The sequence below is a fragment of the Lissotriton helveticus genome, chromosome 1_1, assembly GCF_964261635.1.
Source record: "Lissotriton helveticus chromosome 1_1, aLisHel1.1, whole genome shotgun sequence".
Taxonomy (NCBI): Eukaryota; Metazoa; Chordata; class Amphibia; order Caudata; family Salamandridae; genus Lissotriton; species Lissotriton helveticus.
The window spans coordinates 2,066,680,678-2,066,706,466 of record NC_136057.1 but is presented as its reverse complement, the minus strand read 5'-3'; the positions used below and the strand labels follow the sequence as shown (position 1 = coordinate 2,066,706,466).

Here is a 25,789-nt window from a genome sequence, read left to right as displayed (position 1 = left end):
CTTGTGCCAGAGTTTTGATTTTCATTAGGGATTCAGCTGGATAGTGTATGGGATCTGAATGACAGATGTCTGCCTTAGAAAGGGCTGCGTCTCTGGCCTCTGGGCTCGTTTGGGCGTGGACGGGCGCAGACGGGCTTGCCTTTGGCACGCCTTCGGAGTGCATTCGGCGTGCCCGCTGCGTGCGTCCGCTACTCTTAGGTGTTTGCATCCTCTTATGTAGTGGTTGAGGAGCAAACACTAGAGCGCTGAAAGCGCTGTCCCCCAAAGATGTCTGCCCGCTCCCGCAGTTGCACGTGTGTGGTCCCTTCAAGCAGCCCAGCACCTAACTCTGCTGGGGAGTCGGCAAAGACAACGCTGACAATGTGTGCAGGTAAGGACACAAAATAACAATTGAAAACGCCTACAACGTGATTTTTCTAAAAAAGCTCTCTACTCTCGGCTTCTGCCTCAGGAGATGATCAGCCTAGTTCTCTGCGCCCACGAGTACCAACCTCTTAAATAATCGTCAAGGAGCAAACACTAGAGCGCTGAATGCCCTGCCCCACCAAGATGTCTTCCCGCTCTCGCAGTGGCGCGTGTGTGGTCCCTCCGAGCAGCCCAGCACCTAACTCAGCTGGGGAGCCGGCAAAGACAACGCTGACAATGCGTGCAGGTAGGGACACAAAATAACAATTTAAAAAAGCTACAACGTGATTTTTAAAAAAAGCTCTCTACTCCTGGCTTCCACCTCAGGAGATGATCAGCCTAGTTCTCTGCGCCCATGAGTACCAACCTCTTAAATAATCGTCGAGGAGCAAACACTAGAGGGCTGAACGCGATGCCCCCCCAAGATGTCTTCCCCCTCCCGCAGTGGCACATGTGTGGTCCCTCCCAGCAGCCCAGCACCTAACTCGGCTGGGGAGTCGGCAAAGACAATGCTGACAATGCGTGCAGGTAAGGAAACAAAATAACAATTTAAAATAGCTACAACATGATTTTTTTAAAAAGCTCTCTACTCCCGGATTCCGCCTCGGGAGATGATCAGCCTAGTTCTCAACAAAGAAGAGATTGGCACGGAAGCTGTAATATCAAATGAATGCATTTATTAACCTCACATGAGGGAGACTGCATCAATACGGTACCCTCAGGCAACTGTATGAGACAGTCTAAGGAGTACAGAAAAGTTTATTGCTGAGTTAGCATGATGACTCAAAAAGAGGCAGTACAAGTGTGCACACAAATAACTATTACACATATAAGGACTAACAGAAAATACTTAGTCGACAAAGTAGGAGGAGTAACAGAGTTGCTAACATCAGTTAAAATAGCCTGACAGTTATACAATAAGAGCAGGTGTATTCTACCAGCTAGGCCTTTCTGAGCATGTGCAGTGCTCTGGCTCAGTACTGAAGGAGTTAACGGTAACTGATGACTTAAGCAGAATATAAGGGCAGGCAATAGTGAAGAGGAGAAAGCACATGGCGAGCACATGGCTAACTAAAATGGCTGCCAAAAAACAAAATGGCTTCAGCTGATGCTAACAGCCAATGCAGCTAGTTTCCACAGATAGCCGTTTTAGCATTAGCTGAAGACATCCGCTATAAATTAATAGAAACATGGAAGTTATCCTGCACATCTATACTCATAATCAATTAATATCCTGATCCATTCCTAGGTGGGCATTTACATTTTAACATTTCGTTTAACTGGTGGGACACAAGTAAAAATACATGGGGAACAGAGCATTGGGTCATAATGAACACACAAATAGCAGGAGAAAATAATGGCTATTATTACAAACCAAACTATCAATATTTTCCAACCCCAAGCAGAAAGTAAATCCCAAAACCATCCAGTCCAGTTCTATGTTTCAGGGCTCTGATGTATTTCAGTGAATGTCTATTTCAATTTCAGAATAGCCAACAGCACATATCTATTATAATATCTTAATAAAAAACATTTTTAATAGACTTTTCCAGTATTTCTTTTATGAGGGCTAGAGTACCAATTAATACGTTCAGGAGGAGGGCAAAGTAATATTTGTCAACTGTTCAACAAAACATTTCTCTTACAGAATAAATAGTATTCTAAATAATAATATCAAAGTAAATACAAGAATCATCACAAAAACTTTTTTCGCTCCAGGGGACCAGGAGGACCACACGGGGCCATAGGAATTAGGACGAGGAGCTGCAAAGGGCTGCCCCTCCTCAAAAATGGGATGACCAAAGGGGTACATTGCTAAAAAGTACTTGAAGAAATAGAAGCAACTGTACAACAAGCCATTAGGGAGTCTTCTCCCTGTGTCCGACTGAGCCTAACAGGCAGGCTCCTATCGTTCATCAAAATGGTGGAGCTGCACAACTTGCAACTCGAGAAAACAATCATGCCCCAGTTTGAAGAAGAAAACAACAATCCTGTCCAGTGTCTCAGGCAGTGCACCATTATTCGTCACTTTAATCTAACAGTCACCAAGGGCACAGCACCTGTACTCTGAACTCAAGTCCTTCCCTAACTCCTGTATTGCTCAGCTGGCGCACTGCTCTTTTGTTGGGGTCACAGATTTGACCCAGTATGCTCAGGTACCTCTCCTCTTAATCAACAAACAGAGGTGCAGACTTGCATTCACTTGGGGACCAGGACTCAGAGGCCTGATGCTGGGATATATGAAGCAACCCTTGTTTCAAAGGGGTCACCTCAAGCAAAAGCCTCCTTGCCGTCCTTGTCGGTCTGTGACTCTCTCAGCTGGACATCAAAAACTGGATCCACGCAAAGAATTTTCCATCCTGATTTGTGACCCCATCTTTCGCCCAAGACAGTGGCAGGGGTACATACTTCTTCCAATCTTCCACCTTCCCTGCTGTTATAGTTGCCAGCAACGCCTGTGTTGGTTCCATTCACCTTGGCTTCAAGCTGGACTGGCGCTGACTCCCCAGGCTAGATCTGATGTCCAGACCCCTCTGGCAGTTGTTGTAGGGCAGCAGATATCTATTGATGGTCGGAACAAAAAAATCTTTAGACAAGGCATACAAATAATCTATCAACAGAGAGGATACTCTATTTTAGCTTTGGGGCGCCCCATACATTAGCAAGGCACCCAAGTCCTGTTCCGTGCCTGTGAGCTAATAACTTAAAGGTAGGACCTAACTTCTGCTGTTTTTGTTTTTTTATACTTATTTTTATTCGTGCATGTGTGCATTTCTGAAGCCTGGAATTAGTTTGAAAACAGCCCTTGGGTGCCATGACAGCTTTTAAAAAGTAAACTGTGCCCAAACTGGACTTTGGGGGTAGGGGCACTTACAAATGAATAACCTACATTGTTTTGGCATGTTTTGGCATGTTAGGGACCCCCAGGGTCTCCTCCAGGTATCCCAGGGGTAGGGGAGTCAGAAATGTATAAGGTACACCCTTATACAATAAGTTTTTTATACACCTGGGTAAAGTGAAATTTCACATTTCACTCACCACATTGTGGAAAAGTGCTCCTCAAATTCAACTTTGATGCTAGGAGCTTATACATTTGTCACAGTAGGGTTATTAGACATTATAAAGATTACAAAAAACGATCTTAGTGCAATTATTTTTAATAATTTTTTCCTCATGTAGTCCCCCCTTTTTTAATAATGATCACCAACTCTTTTAATGTTTTCACATATGAAAAGCAAGCCTCATTCCTTTCCTTTTGCCTTTAAATGCATGTATTTATAACACTAAGCACAGAAGCTTTACTAAAACATGAAAATTTGTGTCACTTTTAGAAAGCAAGAATTATTTAACATCAGAACCACATATGTGCTTATGTAAAAAGCAACAAGAAAGAAAGTCCCTACTATGAATCCTTTCTGTTTTATCTGAAATAATGAAACTGTATTTCTATCTCTTCAACATCAGACGCCTTCATATCATGCTGTACTAATGTAAAACCTCGTTCCCATAGCCTGATCTGTTGCGTTGTGGCCAGCCATGTGTTGTTTACTCGGGTTTTTTGAATACCTTTTTAGATGAATATAAACTAAATCAATCCACTTGTTATTATGTAGTACTTATGGGTGATTTTAATATACATTTGTGTGGCCTGAATTATTTGATTGAGGATGAGTTAGGGCACAATCACTCAGTAATCCCTCCCTTTGAACATTCCTCTCAGGGGGAGGCCTTGGAACATCTTCTAGCAGTAGCCAAACTCTTTGAGTCTGCTTTTTTTAATACCCTGGACCGGTGTGCAACATTTAAGTCAAGGAATAGTGATAGCATCATCGATTATATATTTTTGTCTCCTCAGTTATTAGACAAAGTAGAGTTTTATAATGCCAGGGTGTCCTGCTTCAACGATCACAATCCTGTTGTACTGGTTTTGGATAGTAGCTGTGGCTTTATGGATAAGGCAGGGGGATCTCGGAATAGAAATCTATTGGTATCTCGGGATGAAGGGAGGAGGCTAAAATGGGCTTAAGTCATTCCAGACTCCTTTTTTATAGCCCTATGCTCAAAGGTGCAAAGTGAACTTGCAATATGTGCAGACTCCTCAAATTCAAATAGTTCTTATTCTGGCTTTGAAAAGTGTACCTCGTGGTAAGGCTCGAATAGTGACCCTAAGGAAGCAGTATAAATTAGTTGTTCAAACGCGTAAGGCTGAGATTATGACAGAGGCTTGGCATTCTCTCCTATCCGTGGAGGTGTTGAAGGATATTTCCAGATTTTGGGCAATAGTCAACACCCCGTTTTTCTCGGAAATGGAGAATGACATACAGAATAATAATATTTCTGAGGAACAATGGCTGGCTCACTTTGAAGGTATCTATGGCTCAGCTGAGACATCATGTTCCTCCCCAATGCTTCTCCCCCGTCTGGAAGTAGCGCCATTTGTATTCTCTGTGACAGATATTGAGAGTGCTATACAGGAGACCTCTAGTAATAAAGCTCCCCGCCCTGATGGAGTGCCAGCAGATTTATTTAAATCTAACCCCAAATTTTGGGCGGAAATATTGGCAAATGTTTTTAACGCCTCTGGGTCGCAAGGGTTTCCTCTTTCCTGGTCCCATTCAACCATTATCCCTGTTTTTAAAGAAGGTCAGAGAGGGGATCCGCCGTGCTATAGACCTATATCATTGATTGACTCAGCGGTAAAGATCTTGGGTAAGGAGGTCTTAGCGAAAATTTCTGACTGGGCCAATGACAACAAGATCCTTTCCAATTTACAATATGGTTTCAGGAAAGGTAGAAGCACCATGGATCAATGTCTTAACCTCTATTTGTTAATAAACAAATACACAATAGCTAAAGAAGGATCCCTCCAGATGGCATTTATGGACCTATCCTCAGCGTTCGACCTGGTTAACAGGTCAAAGCTGTGGAGTATCCTGTTAGAAATGGGGATCGAGCCATGTTTAGTTTACTTTTTGGCTGATCTCCATTGGGTCCTTTTGGCATCTGTTAGGATCTCGCAGGATGGCAAATATTCTAGGCCTCTTAAATCAGAGAGGGGCGTCCGACAAGGGTGCATATTGGCGCCCCTGCTTTTCATCTTATACATCAATGCTTTGGATAAATTGCTTGCAGAGGTGAGCCCGGACATCCCGCGTGTAGGAGAATGTTTAGTCCCGGTTCTCCTATACGCGGACGATGCCGTACTTCTAGCGCGGACCACGATAGGCCTACAAAGCCTATTGGATGCATTTGGTGCCTATATGAGGTCATTGGATTTGATTATTAACACCGGGAAATACCATATTATGACCACTGGTAAATGCTACAGGAAAACTAAGGCCTTTTATTGTAATGGGGTGGAAGAGACTAGGGTGTCTTCATTTACATACCTTGGAGTCCTATTTGACGAGAGAGGCTCCTGGGTTCCCCAAGAGAAATTTTTAAAAAATGCAGTCCCAAGATATACATCATGCTTGTTAGGGTTTGCCCAGCGCCTGAGGGCCAGGCCGGTGGAAGCCATTTTAAAGGTATATTCCTCAAAGTGCCTTGCTATCGCTTCCTATGGTTCTTAAATTTGGGGTTTCAAACAGCAGGAGGGGTTGCAGCAAGTTATAAATACATTTTTGCAAAGACTTTTGTCTGTACCCCAGTCAACCCCAACTTTCTCTATACATCAAAAATTGTGGCTGGGCTATGTCTCGGACATTATAAAAACTGCCCCGTTATTGTGCTGGCTTAACACTTGGCTTAACCCAGAATTGACCCTGAATCATCAATTCCTCTGGGACTGCATCAAACTGCAAAAAGCTGGTAAAATTAAGTGGGTGTCCTATGTTAAGCACATGCTTTTTAAATTGGGGCGACCGGAACTATTTGAATCGCCGGACAGAATTTGTAAGGAAGATGTGAAGTGGGTCAAGATGAATTTTATGAATTTATTGATGATGGAACAGGAAGAACAGGAGGTGAAGAAGCCCTTAGTTAGGGCTCACTTTTTAACTAAATCAACCTTGCTTATTGAACCCTATTTGAAATTGGTGAATAGGGCCTTTCATCGCTAGTTATTGACTAGGTTCCGTTTTAATTTGATCCACTTCACTCTGGTGTAATCCAGAGGATGAAGCGCCCTGTAAATGTGACAATCATTCTGTCCAAGACACTATGCACTTTATGATGTTTTTTGATTTTTTTTTAATGAAATTGATAGGAAGTTTTTAATCCCTATATTGATTGGCAAGGGCTTTTTGCAAGTTAGACCTGCTTTGCTCCACCTACAAATGCTGCGTAACCCTTTGGATATGTTTGGCATCTCTAGTTTTCTTGTACCAGCCATACGTATTAAACGAAAAAGAAGTGTTAGTTTATCAATTGTATAACTATTCGGTCTTTTTTTTTAATTACGATTTTTACAGTTTTTATCCATCTATGGTATTTTATGAATATTGAATGATGTATGATGAATTTAGGAAAATGTTTTTACTTGTGGATTTGTTTATTTTTGTTTAATCTTACAATGTACTTTTATGATTTTAATTAATCGAATAAAGTGGATTGACTGACTGACTGACTACTCAGCTGTGCTTTTTAAGACCAGCAGGTGTCAACTTCTTAAGCTGTTTCAGGAGAAAAACCCTTTTGCTGTATTGTAATGTCCTGAACAAGTTTGATCTTCATTTCTAACCGCTGCTGTTCAGACAGCTTCCTTCGGTACAGACAGCTTTGAACAGCTGTTTAAAAGCTCTTGTGCTAAAATTTGAGCACGGTGCAGTCTATTCTAAACACTGGCATTCCAATTCAGCACAAATCTATCGTCTTGTAAAAGTGGCACTTTTTATCTTAGCAGCAACTAATTACTCAGATAATATGAATGCCTTTTAATATTAATATCTGAGGATAATGATGTAATATTTTATTTTGAGTCCTAGGTGTGTAAAGCACACAATTTCGTTTTTTGTTTTCTTTCTATGAGGCTTATTTTTTTTTCTATTGAGTGTTAATTCTAATGTTTTTACAATTGTGGCAATTGTCACACACCTATAGTTTGTTACTGTTTCTCTTTTAATGGTAGCGTGCAGCTATTTAGCATATTTTACATAATTCATTCCTTGAATTTTTAAATGTAGTTCTCTCAATGACATTTGCATAACAGAATGACGACAAAAAAAAACTAATTCAGCTCATTCCAGAAATTTTCAAGAAGGGAGTCATACACTCAGAGCACACAACACTGTTTGTTAAGGCAAGCCATTCTTACACAAAAAACATAGTCTACTTACTGAAACAAGTACTTCACAAGTATGTCAGTCCACAACCACATAGACACACAAAAAACAATTAACCCACAAATCAACACTTAGGACAAAGCAAGAGACAGCCTACAGATTGTACTCAAACCAAACCATATGTAAATACCAATTGTAAGTCATATTTACAAAAAGAGCTCTTAAAAGTAGTCCAAAAACTGCACCAAAACAGCCCAAAGACTGTTCCAAAATACACAAAATTACCAATTTGGCTAGCAGAACACTCAAAAGCATCACGCATCACCACTTATGATTTTGTACTAAATGCGCAGATCAGGATCCTTTTGATATATATATTTTGTTCCATGGTGTACTAGTCGTCATAGAAGAAATACCTAAACCTATTTAGGTATCCCCTCTAGGGGAATCAGCTGAGTACTTTCTAAATCCACATTGGTACCTCCAAGACAGCAACACTTTCTACGAAGTGTGCTAAAAACAGGCATGCCAAGAATATTGTAGCATATACAATTTTATTCGCCAAGTGACACTTAACACAATGTGTGCCCTTCAAGTTTTCAAAAGTTTAGAGAAAAATCTCCCCATTACCTGCCTTCATTTGCTGCAGCAAATACACAAACTAGAATCTTGGCCAAGTCATTCCAAAAACTGTTGCTACAGCAACCTTACCAAACCAAAGTCTCCAGCTTCCAACTGCCAAGTTCTGAGTGACCTAACGGTTGTTTTAAAATACTCACTCCAAAGAAAATCTCAGTCCGGGAGCGTCAAACACCTGGAGGATCAGATCGGGAAGACTGGAAAACAAGTTGGTCTGCAAAGACAAAGAGTCTCCTTGTGCAGGGTACCTCCTCAGTAGATTCCAGTCCTGCCCTCCTCAGCAGATTCCTGTGAAGGAAGTATTTCTCTATCTACTCAAAAACTGTAGTGATCCCTTATTAAGTCTAACAAGGTAACCCACTGTTAGTATAAGGGAGAGATATTCTTACAACAGAGAAAGACAACATTTTGAGTTTTTTTACTGCTAGCACATCTAAAACTTTACCGGACCTGTCCTACATTCAAATACCATGCACCCTGCCCTATGAGCCTCTAAGGCCTATCTTAGGGATAAATTATAAGTATTAAAATGGAAGGTATAGCCAAGCAAAAGGTTTACTTTGCAAGGTCAAAATGTCAGTTTAATACTACACTACAGTCTGCAGTAGCAGACCTGAAACATAGCTACTTTTGTGGGTGCCCACTAGTAGCATTTAATTTGCAGGCACTGCGTATATGTAGTATGTTATGCTAGGAACTTACAAGTAATTTAAATATGCCAGTCGGGTCTATACCAGTTTTATCATGTTTAAAAGGAGAGCACAAGCATTTTGCCACTGATTAGCATTGTTAAAGCGCACAGAGTTCTAAAAGCCAACAAAAACGTTGTCAGCAAAGGAAGGCAAAAATCTGGAGTGACCCTGCAGAAAGAGCCCGGTTCAGCAGATACTATTAGGTCCTGTGTTTTGTTTATGGATATTAGATTAAATGAGTAACATTTTAGGTGCAAGTTTTTGAGATTTTAAGTCCAACCAGTTGAGAGAGTTAGCAAACAAAGGAATTGATGGCTGGGTTATGATTGCGCCGGGTAATAGTGATACTACTCTAGAGGAACATATATACAAGCTCGAAGGATAGAGTTTAGGCCACCAATCTAAACACAGCAGGATTGAACCAGTCAATGCCCTCAAATACAACACAAGATTTATCCTGAGCTAACACAAATATCACTTTGCATTCAAATGACAAATTACAAGTCGTTATTTGTTGTCTTCTTTTTCTTTCTTTATTTCATATGTAGGTTGTTCACAAAACCTCCTAGCCGACACGTGTTTCGTCTGATAGGGAGTTAATCCACAGACTTCTTCAAGGCTAGAACAATACAATTTTGTAATTTTTAGGAAAAGTCTCAACATGTGAATTTTTATTACTCAAGGTCAAAATTGCCCAAGAAAACAACTTATGATATCCCAATTAAAAATGGTGAATTTATCAGCATCAGAGTGCTGTTGTGCTATCACCAAAAGACAACACAAGGTGAACTAAAACCATGTGGATGAATAGTAGTCACCACAGACAGAATGAAAAATTGGTGTGTAGTGAAGAGAAGCCACCACCATAAACTGTTTTATGTGTGCGGATCGCGTCAACAAATTATTAGGCGTCCGGTGTTCATGGTCCAAGAGTAATCTAAACAGGCCCCTATTAGCTCAGGCTAGAGAGAGATATAGCCCCACATACATCATGCTCACCCAAAGTTGTGAGCAACGCATGGATACCTGATATAGATCAGTTCAGTCTTTAGTTTCTTATTCAACACCCCTGCTACAGCGTCATGGGGGTGCAGTTCTCCTCTTGCTATCAAATAAAATCACAGTTTAAAATTTAAAGTTAGCTTTGCTATCCACTTGTGTGTTCGAGGCCATACTCAGTCTATTTACATAAAGTACTCACTCTTTATCACGTTAAATCGGCCCGTGGATAGCAAGAATCAGTCTCTCTCCACTTTATATTGTAAGGGTATTTTCCTCCTGTAGTTGAATAGACAAAGTCCTATTCTTTAGGAAATACTCGTTTCTATTCGCATTAGAGACAAACAATCGGTAAGTCGGGTACAGCGGTTCTCCGCCCCCCAACCTTGCCATGTTGCTCGTAGGGCTTAACCCTCTAAAATAGTAACACAACGATAAGCCGGGTACAGTCTTTCTCCCCCCGCACCTTAACCATGTGTTAAGTAGGGATTAGCCCACTCGAGTAACAACAGACTATTATCAATATAATTGTATGTTACACGACCCATACCCACTAGTAAAACGCTACTTGTGTGCGATAAATTAACACCGTCACGGGTGCTAACCATATACGAAGAGTCTCACCTTAAGACGGTATCTCGTCCTCCATACAGGGGTTTCTGGCGTGCAGCACCCGCGCCATGTTAGAGTTGTGTTACTATTTTAGAGGGTTAAGCCCTACGAGCAACATGGCAAGGTTGGGGGGCGGAGAACCGCTGTACCCGACTTACCGATTGTTTGTCTCTAATGCGAATAGAAACGAGTATTTCCTAAAGAATAGGACTTTGTCTATTCAACTACAGGAGGAAAATACCCTTACAATATAAAGTGGAGAGAGACTGATTCTTGCTATCCACGGGCCGATTTAACGTGATAAAGAGTGAGTACTTTATGTAAATAGACTGAGTATGGCCTCGAACACACAAGTGGATAGCAAAGCTAACTTTAAATTTTAAACTGTGATTTTATTTGATAGCAAGAGGAGAACTGCACCCCCATGACGCTGTAGCAGGGGTGTTGAATAAGAAACTAAAGACTGAACTGATCTATATCAGGTATCCATGCGTTGCTCACAACTTTGGGTGAGCATGATGTATGTGGGGCTATATCTCTCTCTAGCCTGAGCTAATAGGGGCCTGTTTAGATTACTCTTGGACCATGAACACCGGACGCCTAATAATTTGTTGACGCGATCCGCACACATAAAACAGTTTATGGTGGTGGCTTCTCTTCACTACACACCAATTTTTCATTCTGTCTGTGGTGACTACTATTCATCCACATGGTTTTAGTTCACCTTGTGTTGTCTTTTGGTGATAGCACAACAGCACTCTGATGCTGATAAATTCACCATTTTTAATTGGGATATCATAAGTTGTTTTCTTGGGCAATTTTGACCTTGAGTAATAAAAATTCACATGTTGAGACTTTTCCTAAAAATTACAAAATTGTATTGTTCTAGCCTTGAAGAAGTCTGTGGATTAACTCCCTATCAGACGAAACACGTGTCGGCTAGGAGGTTTTGTGAACAACCTACATATGAAATAAAGAAAGAAAAAGAAGACAACAAATAACGACTTGTAATTTGTCATTTGAATGCAAAGTGATATTTGTGTTAGCTCAGGATAAATCTTGTGTTGCAGTTGAGAGAGTTAAGTGGTTACAGATTGTGAAGTGAGTGTTAAGTTGATTGACCATTTTAGTCATGTGTTCTGCAAAAAAGGTAGCTTGATCTTATGGGTATTCTACAACAAAAGGGGCAATCCAGTTACCCGGGAATGTGGGTAGAACACTTGATATAAACACAAGTGGTCCCTATGGGGGAATTGTGGCCCTTGACTTCCATGGCAATAGTTGTAAAGAACCGTTCTTACAATTAAAGGTTTGTGATGCGTTTTGTGCATTTTATTACTTTTTTAGACAGAAATCCTGTTTGCTAATAACTAGAATTCAGATAATATCAATAAAGTAATTTGTTGCTGCTTATTTACTGACAGCGCAGTGTAAGTGAATAACGTAAGCATGTAGTGCGCAAGTGTTATTTACAATAGCAATATATACATGTGACTGATACAGACAATGTGATATAGTTTACAACTCAAACAGTCCCCAGTAGAATTTGTTGATGTTTTGACCCACAATGCAAAATTAATTTGACACGGGTCATCATGAGGACGGAATATTGTAGAAAGCACCAGAAAGATGATGGCAATCTCTCAGGTCTAGCTAATGACAATGGAGCGCTTCAAGGATTCTGAGTAGGTCTGCAGTGTAGTGGAGTTTTGATGTAGTAAACCTGGTGTTGAGCTCTCCTAGAATGCATAGATTAAGGTGGTGAATTGTGATGTCCAACATGGAGTCCAGAAGGCTATCAGCAGATGTTGCATTGCGCGAAGGTGGTCTACAGACTAGGAGGAAGATGTGGTGAAGTTCATAATTGATGAATAATGTAAAAGTAGGACTCTTATACTCATGCTGAATGATCCTTGATCATTGTGTTTTCTAAACAGAATGTATACACTACAGCCATACCTCCACTGATCCTGTTTGGTCAGGTTCTGTAAAGTGCTCAGTATCCTTTGGAAATGGCTTCAAATAGAATGGCTGGAGTGTTGTTCTCATCCAAGTTTCTATGACAAAGTGTATGACTTAGCTGGTTTCATTAGGTTGTCTTTTTCACACATTATTCTTGTGTTTTCTTTTTTACTTTACAGCAGGGATTATTATTTAAAAAGAGGAGGATTTTTTAAATTGTGTTTATTTTTTCTTTAATATGTTTTTATTTTCTATTGTCTCGGTTGCAGTCGGTGTTATGTTATTTTTTTAACTCTTTATATTAACATTGCTCAGTAGATCATACACCACACAAATGGCTTGCAGTGACATACAATAAGGTGAATACACAGCATCAATGCTAGGAATCGACCCGAGGGAAACTTAAAACATTAAGAGCCCAGGGAGCGTTTCTCCCGATGGGCCGGCACTCCATAACAAATGTATGTAGCCAGTAGCACCACCCAGGCCACACAACACAGTGCCTCTCCACCCCCTTAAGGCTGAAGTACGATATTATTTTGTTTTAATGTGTTTTATGAAGACACATTTCAAAAAAAGCATTTCTTACATGGTTTGTGTACACATACAAATATGGTTAAAGAAATGGGTTTCAGAAAATAATGTACACATTTTAATTCAAAGCAATTAAGACTGGTGTAAACCTAGTGATAAGCAGGGTTTAATTTTAGGTAAGGTGGGCGTCACAGATTGTTGAAGATTTAACTGTCATAAATGTGATTGCATGGTCAATATGTCACAGTATTTAAGCTGTTTATTTTCCTTGTGTTTTGTAGTGTTGCCAGACAGTAGTAATTATCCTTATCGGAGGTATGATCGACTGCCTCCAATTCATCAGTTCTCCATTGAAAGTGACACAGATATGACAGAAACAGCTGAACTTATAGAGGAATATGAAGTTTTCGATCCTTCAAGACCTCGGCCCAAAATTATTCTGGTCATAGGTATGTACGTAATATTGAGTTATCACAATTGTTATCAATGAGAAACAGTTCGAGGAAGGTTTGTGATGCTTTCTATTTTAAATATTATTAAAATATGTCATAAGTTATACCAGTCCTATTTTAAAATATATACCCAATGTCCTTTTGGGTTCCCTATCACCTGATTTGTCTCATTCCCCTTCTCACTTTAAGTTGTTTGATTTATTTTTGGCTATAGCCTTTCACCTGATTACCTCCAATTGGAAAGACTCCACAAAAATCAGTTATTCGGCTTGGTGGAATGCTATTTGCTTTCATCATAGACTTGATACCAATTATGTTACCCCTGTTTCCTTGGCTGTAAAAAGGGATTTACTATGGATTCCTCTCACTACTTACCTCTCTAAGCTCTCCTCCCCAACCCCCGCCACTATTGTTACTCACCAAAATCCATCTGATGATGTTCATGAACCGCCATGATCCTTCTCGTTTATTTTTGCTTCAGTTTACTTAGTTTTATAATTATTTGATATTCGCTGTCTATTTTATACTGTTTATTGCATTTTACTATTTGCATGCAATGTTTTTCTCTCTACAATTATGCCATACTTAGCTTACTTCTCCCCCCATTTTCTCCCCCCCATTGTTTCCCCTTTTCATGATTTAAAATAGCTGTTTATTGATTCCGATGTATTGTATCTTCTCAAATCATACCTTTGTCTTTTTCTTATGCCTTTTTATTGACTAAATGTATTTATTCTATGTTTTGGTTTCAATAAACTTGAACTTAAAAAAAAAAGGAATACCTGATCAGCTAACTTCATAAGGATCTCTTGAAGTTTAGCTCATTGAAAATACAAATAGTGGTCTTGCATTCTTCGTTTGCAGAACAAACATGCGTTTGAAGTTCCCTTTCATACATATTAGTCCACGAGTTATTCCATACCTGAAAAAGTCCAGTTATAGGTGGGTTTTTATGGCCTAACATTCATTAAAGCAGATTTGGGAAATATTTTTTGTTAAGTCTTTTGTAAAATGTTTGGTGTTCTGGTGGAATTTTGCTGCTTTGGAATATGCCTGTATACAGAAAACAATATCTGCGTTTTCTGATATCAACTGCTTGTCCCCATGCCGTTTGCACTGGTAAAATGTATGTATTTATTTATTTATGCATCTATTTATTTATTGATGGCATTTCACATCAATACCATGTCCAAATTGAGTGATTTACACTGTTGTATAGGCCTCTGTTCCCTTTTTAGTACAATTACTCATTCATTAATGATCATCTTTCTAATCCTCCTTGCTTCCACTCATCCTGTGTAGCTTCTCTCACCTGTCCACCCTTTGTATTTTTTCATTGGGTTGTTTTCATAAACAAATCTAATGTTTTATTTTTCAGATTCATATGTTTTTTCAGATGATTATATTGATTTATATTGTGGATTTCATAGTCTGTGTTTTCCCCTATTGTTGGTGGCTGTGTGAGCTGCCATAAAGGTAGTACTTTCTCTTGGGAATTTCCTGTTTTTTTATGCTTTGTAGCATTAGAGCTATCGCGAATATGTAAATCATACCTCTCTGTTTACTATCATTTTTGAGGAATTTCAATGCTGCTTAAGGGGTGACAACTCTTCTCTTGTGTTAGGTGCAACCACACCAAAATATGTAATTTGCTAGTTGCTACCTTGCCCAATGTCAAAGGAGATAGTATGTCCCCTTTCCTTCTCCTTGCATTGCCAAATGTGTTTTGATTGGCAAAAGGCGGGCACATTAAGTATAGTAAGCCCCCACCTTGCCCACGGGTAAACACAGGAACGTTTCTATGTACCCTGACTTGCCCAGTGGTTGGATGACATTATTTTAGAACCACTTTTAGATTGCATGATAGTGGAAGTAGTGTGAGCCCCACCCCTCCCCTCCCTTTAAGCGGGAGAGGGGTGGGAAGGGGCAGTTATTTCAGTCCTAGGCAGGCCACAAAATGCTGTGAGGCACAGAGCAATGGAGGTGAACACAAGAGTCATGCTGCCAAACAGTGAAGAACAGGGCAAGCTTTAGAGCAGTGCGACCGGTGTCTCCACACCAGGAGCCGAGCTCGGGGGTGGGGCGGCGCTAGGGCGGGGGTTGCTGTCTTTTAAATTAACTTATTGGAGTAAAAAGCATGGATGGTGTGTGGGTCCGACTCCTGCACCTTGTGGTCTTCTTTGTCTTGTGTAGCATTTCCTGTGCACTGATTTGCATATGTGTGATTCATTGTCTATGTATAGTGTGTGAATGACCTAGGTTTCTCTGACACCCTACACTGGCATGAGTGGCGCTATGAGGTGAATGAAATGCATGTGAGGGAGGGGCTGTGGAGGGATTAGGGGCACTGTGGAAGAGGGTGGTGGTGGGGAGTCCATGGAGAGGAAGTTGGGCACGCCAGCAGGTGTTCTTGCACCAGGTGCCATGACTCAAAATCCGGACCTTGTAAAGAGTAAAGTAGATCAGAGCTGCCATGCACCTAGAACTCCTTTGCAATAAGGATGGTGCAATTAGTAGCTGACCATTCTCTTTTTATTATTTGTTTTAAACCCCAAACTTGTGCACGTTGAAAAGCAGGAAAATGCCATCATACTTTGGGGAAGCGGATAGTAACTAAGCTGCCCTTTTGCAAGGCAGGGCTATAGGAGTAGCACCGTGCCCTTGGGTAAATCAGGGAGGTACAATCAACTCTTTTAACACTGAAGAGGTGTGAGATGTGGCAAACTCTCCCTCTAGACCGTAATTCAAGGAAGGGCGCAAAGAAGGTGACGTGGCAGCCGTAACCACCCTAGTGGTGATGAGGGATAACAACACATCAACCTCGCAATTTGGGAGTCAGGATATTTGATAAAAAAAATATCTTCAGTCTCCTGTCACTCCAAAAAATGATATACGCTGTACTCTACATGTCCTTTTACAGTTTTAAACTAAAGGACCGCCACCCTATTGTAGGAACACTTTAGTATGGGGGGAAGCTAAAAGAGAACATAGATGAACTGTCAAAGAGTGACATACATTGAAGTGAAAAATAAGAAGTGCCTCGCTCAGATAATCACCAGAAGTCTGTTGAAAAGTGCTACAGACTAATTAGTATCTCAACATTAGCACTTTCCTGAATATGCAGGATAAAGGTTATTACTTCAAGATGCACTGTGGAGAGTAGCCTAAAAACCGTATATGCGAAAGCTTATGTATTAATACCTGCTTCAAAGGAAAGAAGGTCCTGTTAAAAATCTGATAATTCTCTCTTCACTCTCTCTCATAAATGACCGCGACAGTATCAAAAATATGTTTGAAGTACCCAAAACACAGATTCAATTACTATGCTTCGAAGCATGATTCAAAACCATTCACCATGCTCAGACCACTGAGTAACGGACGACTGACATGTTTCATTGCCAAAAATAGTTTACAGCACTTTCATCAGGACAAGGGAACCACACTGTTACCCAACAGTACACTGCACCTAATGAGGAATGGGAAACAAAACCAGAAACAGGTGATCAGAACATTATGCATACACCAAACCATGTTAATTGTGCAAGTGGCTCAAACATGTGAATAACTGGATCAAATACTATCTCTGTTTATATTTACTGCATCCACACGAGGTGAAGACCTACCAGTGGTCAAAAAGGTGCAAAGTGCTTAAAACATACTATTGATCGATAGCCTTTGCAAATGCACTTTTTGAATACAGTGGTGTAGCAATAGTGACATGGTAGGGTGCCCCCCCCCACCGACGACCCCACTGATTGGGTAGTACAATACAGCCATAATTGGGTTTAGTGGACCTCAGTGTCAGTGCACTATTGATAACAATGCCTCTGTATGTATACTCTCAAAATTCTTTCTGAAATGATCCTTATATATGATCATGCTGACCACAAAGTTATTAGTGGAATCTGCTTTATACTGTGCCAGTTCTACAAATGTCCCAAAAATGACACAAATATGGTAACACCAAGAATCAGAAAGAGAGAAATGCATTGTAGCATGTTTTAAGACATCAACATATGTTACCATTTTCACTACGAAGTCCAGAATCCACTGCGAGATATGTGGGCTTCTTTATGTTGCTGTCATTGCTGGTGGCCATGCCCCTCATCCTATAATCATGGCCTAATTAACACAGCAGGAAAGGGTTCCTAAAGTGGTCTAAGTGAAGATATGTGTTTTGATAATTCTTCCTAACAAGGGATGGTGTGATGGTTTCATGATACCTATCAAAAATTGCTTTAGAAACACTATCTAGACCAGAAAACAGTGTCTCCCAGTGTTTTCCAGAAGCGACTAGGGTAGACTTTTGTGCATCTAATAGAGCCTGCTTTTTTGACTGTAAGTGCCTACAGAGTGCAGCCACTCATCCTCATTTTAATCTTGTTGGTCTACATTTACGCTCTCATTAGAAGTGGCCCCTAAATTCTGATCGACGTAGCAAGGTCAGGTTGGACCCGGTGCGGAAAATTTCTTGTCACCCCCCCACCCACATTGAAATTATTAAAATAAGAAAAATCCCACCTACACCAGGACTCTCTTAGCTGCAGCCGCGCTCCTCGTCATGTTGTCCCAGCTCCCTGGCTCTGTCTTTGGGCGCCAAGAGGCTTGTGTCCTCCGGTGGCATGACATGACTGGATGGCATTTGAAGTCACACTGTTGTGCATCTGCGTTTGTATCGAGCGGGTGCAGGAAAACTGACGTTGCTTGTGGATCCCACGGGCTGTGGCTAAGTTCAGCAATTCTTCCGCCTTCGCACAAGTGAGTCCCACACCTCAGTTACTGAGTTGCCAACACAGTTCTTCTAAAGAGTGGTTGGAAAATCCAGAACCAGGTGGAAATTCACACGAGTCCTAAAAGAGCTAAGAGGCCACGCCAGAGGCAGAAGGTACGCTACATGAAATACCAGAGAATAATATGAAGTTGAAGTTGAACGTGTTATGTATCTACCTCATTCGAGTGCCCGAATATTTCCAGTATGTGTGGTAACAATTTATTCTTCAGGTTCACATATATGCATGTGAATTGTATGTACAAACACCTTCATACCATAACAAATGCGGCACCCTCGCTCCACTGATGATTTTGATAGCAGAGGCTTGCGGATAAACTCTCCAAAGGCTCCAGAGGGAATGTGATCTTTCTTGGTTTGTACTATAAAGCAAGTTAAGGATTGTGGAAAAGCTAGTTACACATATTTTTGCCATTTTGTCACCTCCCTCAGTGCCATTTGGTCACCCCCCTCACCCACCTCACCCACCGCACCCCCCTTCCTATGCCACTGGCTGGGAAACGGAGTTACCAGGCCCATTGTAATTATTCGTTTTTGTATTTCATTTAAAGATGTGGACTGCTGAGAACAGCTAAAACATAGTTGTGGAATTCCGGAGGAAAACATACAGGAATCAGCATGAAAACACAAATTTCTACTTTATTTCCCCAAAATATATAATTCCTGTTGCTTCAACACCCTGGAATTACTGGGACCCAAGGTAACCATAATTTCAGCATAGAGAAATATCTGTGATTTTAATGGGCTACATGTGGCCTAATGGCGAGAGCGGTCGCCTTCGAAGCTGGGGAACCGGGTTCGACTCTTGTCAGGGACGCTCAACATCCTGTGATTTTGGGCAATTCACTAAAGGCTTTTGGATGAGTTTGGTGGTATGGCAGCATGTCGCCACGCCAGCGCTCTGCTTTCACACTGCCAAAGCCACAATGCGCCCATCTGCCGGATTCCGATGGAAATCCCGGTAGGGCACTCCTGCTCATACATGAGCCTTAGCAAGGCACTGCATTGGGAATGCCATTGTACCTTCAAGTCCATGCACTGCATGCAGACAGGGGGCATACCATGTGCCCCCTGGATGCATCCACTGGTGCAGATGCACCAGGGGTCCCTTTCCTCACCTCCACACTTTTGTGGTGGTGAGGAAACTCCTAATATACTTGGTGGTGCTGCAACTGCACCACCGGCATATTAGGGGTCTCAAGATGCTGCAAGATAGCCAAATATCTTGGATCCCTGGCACTAGCAGCATTCCCATGGCGGTCCGACTGGCCAACATGTTATGGAGCGGTCGGACCACCGATGCACCGCTGTCATGGGTTTGACGGTCCATTGGACTGTCAAATTCAAAATAAGGCCCTAAATCTCCCCATGCCTACCAAAATGAATGTGTCCGTCTGTAATGCAACTGGTGCTCATGAAAAGCATACTATATAAAAACGTCCCCAAAAAGTGCTTTACCTTCTAAAACCTGTAGCAATGTTGTAGAAGTAGTCTCAGTGGAACACATCCCCTCCTGATAATCTACATATTGGTATAGTGCAATGGTCCTCCTCTCAGTAATGTGACTGAGGCTAAGTCAACCTGCCATCTTTGACAACTTCATGATAAAAATAGCTGTATATCCTATAAAGTGATTTTTACTTGCTTAAGTCCTCTCAGACATACTACGTCCATGTGCCTAACATGTAAGCTATTACAGGTTTCAAATTAATGATTTGCTGATAGACTGATGGGTAAAGACAAAATAAGTGATAAGTGAAAAAAGAATGTACATAGTGTTTGCACATAAACATTTGTCCACACCATGTCCTTGGGTGCAAATATTATTTTGGTTATTAAACTTATACAGGCAGATGAAACAAAGAGGTAACATATTCTGCTGTATCTAAATTGTATTGACAAAAACCCTTCCTTAATGCGACTTGTAGAAAAGGTAACAATATCCCTATTATTTGGTTGGAAAAAAGGCATACTAACTCAATTTGAGTTTATCTCTTACTTATTGCCTTCACAATCCTGGTGAATTCCTCTACCTGATTATTCATTATTTATTTTCTCCCTTATGATTTAGTTTTTGTTGGAGAATGTGAACAGGTGGTCTAAATTCAGTCCCATGAATCTACGCCCTGCACACTCATGCAGCACCATTTGGCTAGCCACGCTTGAGTATTACTTTTGTTTAGTACAAGCACATCTAGGGATGACACATCCATTACCTCAGTGCTACTTAATGTTTGGAATCGTCACAGACCACCTGAAATACTTTTATTTGTGGTCCACCTCTCGTCCACAGCCATCCTAATAAGTATGCATGGTTGGCTCAGCAAAATGCATCTGGCATTTAATGAACCTGGGATCCCTCTCAGGATAAGCTGATAAGGGTCCCGGGTAACTCTTTAATATAAGTTCCTGAAAGGGCTATTTCTATGAAGCCCAGAAGGTTACTGTAAATTCTAACACTCTTGGTCTCCGCCTCTTTGCTGCTTCACTTCTGATTCCTTTCTTCTAAATCTCCTACCCTCACCTGCCTCATGTCCTCTTCATTTCATCTCCAGCATTCTATTGAAGACACCACAGGAGCTAAGCACTGACTGACTCGAGAATACTCTGCACAACAGTGCTTAGACATCTATCATGCAAACACAAAGCAATACATTAAAACCCTGAAATATATAACTCTTATTTGGTAAGCAAACCAATATTCCAATATTGGCTGTACAGGCTAAATAACACTGACACACATAGAGGGCCTTATTATGATGTTGGACGGACCTGAGTCCGCCCGACATCATCCTGGAAGTCGAACACTGTTCGGTCGCAATCCTATTCTTTACAATGGGAGCATGCATTCCGAACTGAAAGAGCAGAGGTACAGTTCATCCCTGCACTCCATGGTAGACACCTCAAGGTGCCTGCCACGAGGTGCAGGGATCAACAGGGGGGCACTATAGCTGCCAGCTAGACCACCATCCAGATGCCTTGCGCCCATGGGGATCCTGCTGCGGGGCTCTAAAGTTGACTTCTGACAGCCTTTCTGCGTCGGAAAGACCAGCACAGAATGGCTGTAAGAATCTGACATTGTAATCCCTTGGGATGAAAGAGCCTCCCTTAGGATTACTGTAAGCATTCCGACAGGCGGACGAGCACGTCGGAAGCCAGTCGGAATGTTCGATTGCATTCGTTTTCAACCGATTCCATCCTAATGTGTCAGTCGGAAAGGAATCCAACTGTCTGATTAGGATGCGGTCGGAACAGTTCTGTAGCTCATAGCCATTTCTGTCCCCATCCTAATCAGGCCCCATGTGTCAAGGGTACCCCTCGTGAACTTGTTACTGCATCACAAGCACTATAATCAATGCTCTCACAAGGGTTAATTGAGGATGGACATCTTGGACCTAATTCTCAGGGATTCTTCCATGAGCAAATTAGAAGATTCATGTGATACACAAGCCCAATTCTCATCTTGTAGTTCTTTGACTTGACATTCTTAACTTCCTTGGCCATTTGTTTGGGCTCAGTCTGTAATTAGAAATGTGAGCTCCATTTGAAAGCAGTCTTAAATAAGTTGAGCTAAATGACTTCCGAGATAGCCAACTGAAAGTCTTTTTCTTCCAATTTCTTAACAGTGGTGTGGCAAAAGCACCACTAGGAACATAATCTGTTTGTAAGCCAGCCCTAACTGGGGTGTTTTAGTAACTTAACATTTGCCTCTTCACTTTCTTCAAATATGGGCATAGTAATTCCTTTTTCAAAGTTAACACTATTTTAATAGCTGCGTCGATTTCCATAAACTATAGGTTGATCAATTACACTAATGTGTAAATTAAGAGGAATCGATTTCTGAGCTACACTTATGCAAGAGGTCTTAGGGGCTCATTACGATGGCGGGCGGACATCAGTCTGCCTGCCATCGTTGCGGTGCTGGGACCACCCGCCCACCAGATGTGCGGCTGTCCCACCACACATATTAGGATGCGCCCGCCATACTGGCGGGAGAATCCCAGGCCCTTAACATACCAGACGGTGTTGCTGGATGCAGCACTATTCACAATGTCAAATTGGCATGCACTGCCCCAAAACACAGGGGGGAGCCCGCAACCGGCCCCCAGATCCAGCTTAATTAGGCAGTGGGAATATCATGTGCGATGGTGGAAGGATCACCACTGCTGGTGCGGCGGTGGCGGTCCTTCCACCATCCTAATGACCCCCCTTAGTTCCTAAACTCTAATTGGCATAAATATAGGTCATGACTTTCTGTGTCAAGCAAGTGCATCATTTAATTATAAAGTAATTCCCAGTTTCATAATGATGATACACTGCAGGACTCTCGCTACTTAAATGTTGTGGAAGAAAGTGTGCTCAAAGAGCATTGCATGGTAAAATAGTACTGATCCACTTAGAACCATGGTAAATAAATGTAAATTACTTTTCAATGATGAATATCTTTGAATTTTATAGGTTACTCTTTCATCTTTTCTTTAAATCAATTAGGGCTCGAATACAAGTCTGGCGGTCCACGTACCACCAGACTCGCAGGGGCGTTGGAGGACGCTATTATGACCACCTATTACAATTACGGCGGTTAGACCGCCATTGCCCCACAGCAACCACCAGGGAACAGCCATTCTGTGGTAGTGGTGCAGCGATGTAGAGGCAGCAATGCGCTTGGTGGGACTGCCCCGGTCCCGCCAAGCATATTACAAGTTTTCTCTCCGCCACCGTTTCTATGGCGGTGCCTCCGCCATAAAAACCATGACAGAGAGGAAACAAAAGGCCTGTGTTGCCTCCGGGCCATGTGATGCATGCAGGAGGACCCAACATGTGCTCCCCTGTGTACATTCACCCCATGTGCTGCACAGCAAGGACTTTACAGCCCATACTGTGCAGGAACTGTTTTTGGTGCTCTCATTGCAGTACCCATTTTCTGAGGCACCACCGTAGGAATGTAAAAAACAAAAGCCCGCCAGACATGAGAAACACTCGTAATCTGGCGGGCAGCCCGACCACGGGTTTGGCAGTGCAGCGGTACGGCAGGGTGGACCTGGCGCCGCACCGCCAAACTCAGGATTATGCTCTTACTAGAAAGGGTGCTGAAATAAGTTTCTTTAAAAATTGCAAGGAATAATTGGAGAGTTTTCCTCCGCAGAGTGCAGTCATAAAGTTGGCATTGTCTGAATGAACTTCAATATTGTCTTTCACTGGTGGTCCACATTAGCATTAAAATAGCAATTAGGAAATTGACATTAGTTATAAAATCTTCATAATTTACAGGTCTCTGGAATTGGACAGCACGTAAGTAGAGAACCAGCCTTCCAAACAGTATTGTGTTCATTGGTCAAATCTTTTTTCTAGTACCCCCTCCTCCTGAAAGTATTTTTCCTTTTCCAGCAGTTTGGCATCAAATTATTAATACTTAAGTTGTTTTATTATTATTATTATTATTATTGGTTGTTGGTATTATTATTGTTATTATTAGTCATAGAAGTTTTACATTAGTGTTATGATTAGCATCTACCCATCAAGCAGGTAATTGCAATAGGATGGACTTTTCTTCTTCGAAAAATACTCTCTATCTGTTACATTTGAATATTGGCGCACAATGTTTGCTGCAAGAGGAATACTCCCTATTTAGGTATAGGCCCCAGGGTGTTTGGACAGAATATTGAAAAAATATTGCCATACAGAAATAGAGTATCTGGAATATTGCCATGTCAAAAATATCATGGACATAAACAAAGCAAGTATATCATTTTTAATCTTATTTTTAACATTTTAAAATATATAGTTCACAAAAATATTGTATATAATGTAGGTTTTGACAATATTTCTGTTTAATAATTTTGAGATTTATATTATGCTTTTCATTTTGAAATAGTTTATTTTTATTTATTTTTAAATGTTTTTAATATTTATTGTTTATTATGTTAAATGTTTTTTTGAAATAATATATTTGAAATAACATTTTTTGTAGCTGTTTAGTTAACAGGTGAAAAGGGTGACTATTTTCAAAGTATGTTTGTGTAAATTCTTTTTTGCATTACATTTATTAGCATTTTGTTTAGTAATTTTGCATTGTGTTCATTGAAATGTTTTTGAATGTATGTAAAGCCAAAAATGTCTAAAATGTCTATATTTTTAAATAATGTTTGATTTTTTATTTGTTTAACTTTAAGTTATGCACTTTTAATATATTTCTTTGCAAAATTTGTTAAATTAAGTTATTTATTTAAATTTATACGTATGCTATTTTATTTTGAGTATATTTTGTGTTCATAACAAATAGATTTTTTAAATATTTTTCACAGTTTGATTTTAAATTAAAATAAATAAAATAAATGCTATTTTGTTTTGTAAATAATAAGTTTGCATATTTTACATATTTTAGTAAAAAAATATTTGACTGTGTCTTTATGTTTACATAAAATGATTAATAATGTATTTATTAGTGGAATGTTGGGTTTACAGGGGAATAGGGTAGGGAGAAGTGTGAAGTATTTGCTATTAGAGTTATATTTTATATAATATTTTACGTTCTAAGTCTTGTGTTTGCAATTTTTAGAATTTTAATTACAGTTTGAAAATTACATAAAATGTTAACTATGTTTAAATGTTTGATTTATGAATGTAAAATATATTTTACTTTTGTGTATATGTAGTTAATGTATTTATATATTGGAGTATTTTAAAATTAAAATATTATTTAACTAATTTTGTTTTTAAAAATGTATGCTTTCCTCATTTCTATGATAATTCTATTGTTGGTAAAGGTTTTTGTATAGAATTAAATTGTTCATAAATACTTGGCTTAATATTTGTATTTATTAAGTTAATTATATGATTGCTAAATTGGTTTGTTTTCAAATGCTGTTCGTATTTTGTTCTTCAGTGTCCAACTGCGTGCTCAAAATAGTTTAGATTTGAGTGAGGGGAATTGGAATTTGAACACCTTTAATGTTTAGCAGCTTCTCCAAAATGGTTTAGATTTGAGTGTGAATAGTAAATGTAACCCATTTAGTGTCCAACACCTACTCTAAAATCGTTTAGATTACAGTGTGAACATTAAAGGTAAACTCCTTGTTGTCCAACACCTTCTTTAAAGTGGTTTACGTTTGAGTACGTATAGTAAATGTAATCCCTCTAGTGCCAATACCGTTCCCAAGATGGTTTTGATTGGAATGCTAATATTACATTTAATCCCTTTAATGTATAATGTTTTGCCTAAAATGGTTTAGATTGGTGTGGGAATAGTAAATCTAACCAGGTTATCAGACAACCCCAGTCTACAAAATGGTTTAGCTTGGAGTGGGATTATTCAATTGAACCCCTTTAGTGCCTAACCTTTCCTGAAAATGAGTTCAATTGGCATGGGAATAGTAAATGTAACCCCTTCAGTTCCAACACCATCCCCAAAACGGTTTAGATTGAAGAGGAGATTTAAAATGTAACCCTTTTAGGGTTGAACACCTTCTTCGGAGTGGTTTA

General features: G+C 40.3%; 1 protein-coding gene across 1 annotated transcript in view; it reads left to right on the top strand.

Annotated features, from left to right (window-relative positions):
• Nucleotides 1-25,789, top strand: part of AK5 (adenylate kinase 5) — a 2,677,990-nt gene that overhangs the window by 458,814 nt on the left and 2,193,387 nt on the right. The window contains exon 3 of the mRNA XM_078645236.1: nucleotides 13,348-13,515. Within this exon, the coding sequence (XP_078501362.1) occupies nucleotides 13,348-13,515 (168 nt within the window). The remainder of the gene's footprint in view (nucleotides 1-13,347; nucleotides 13,516-25,789) is intronic.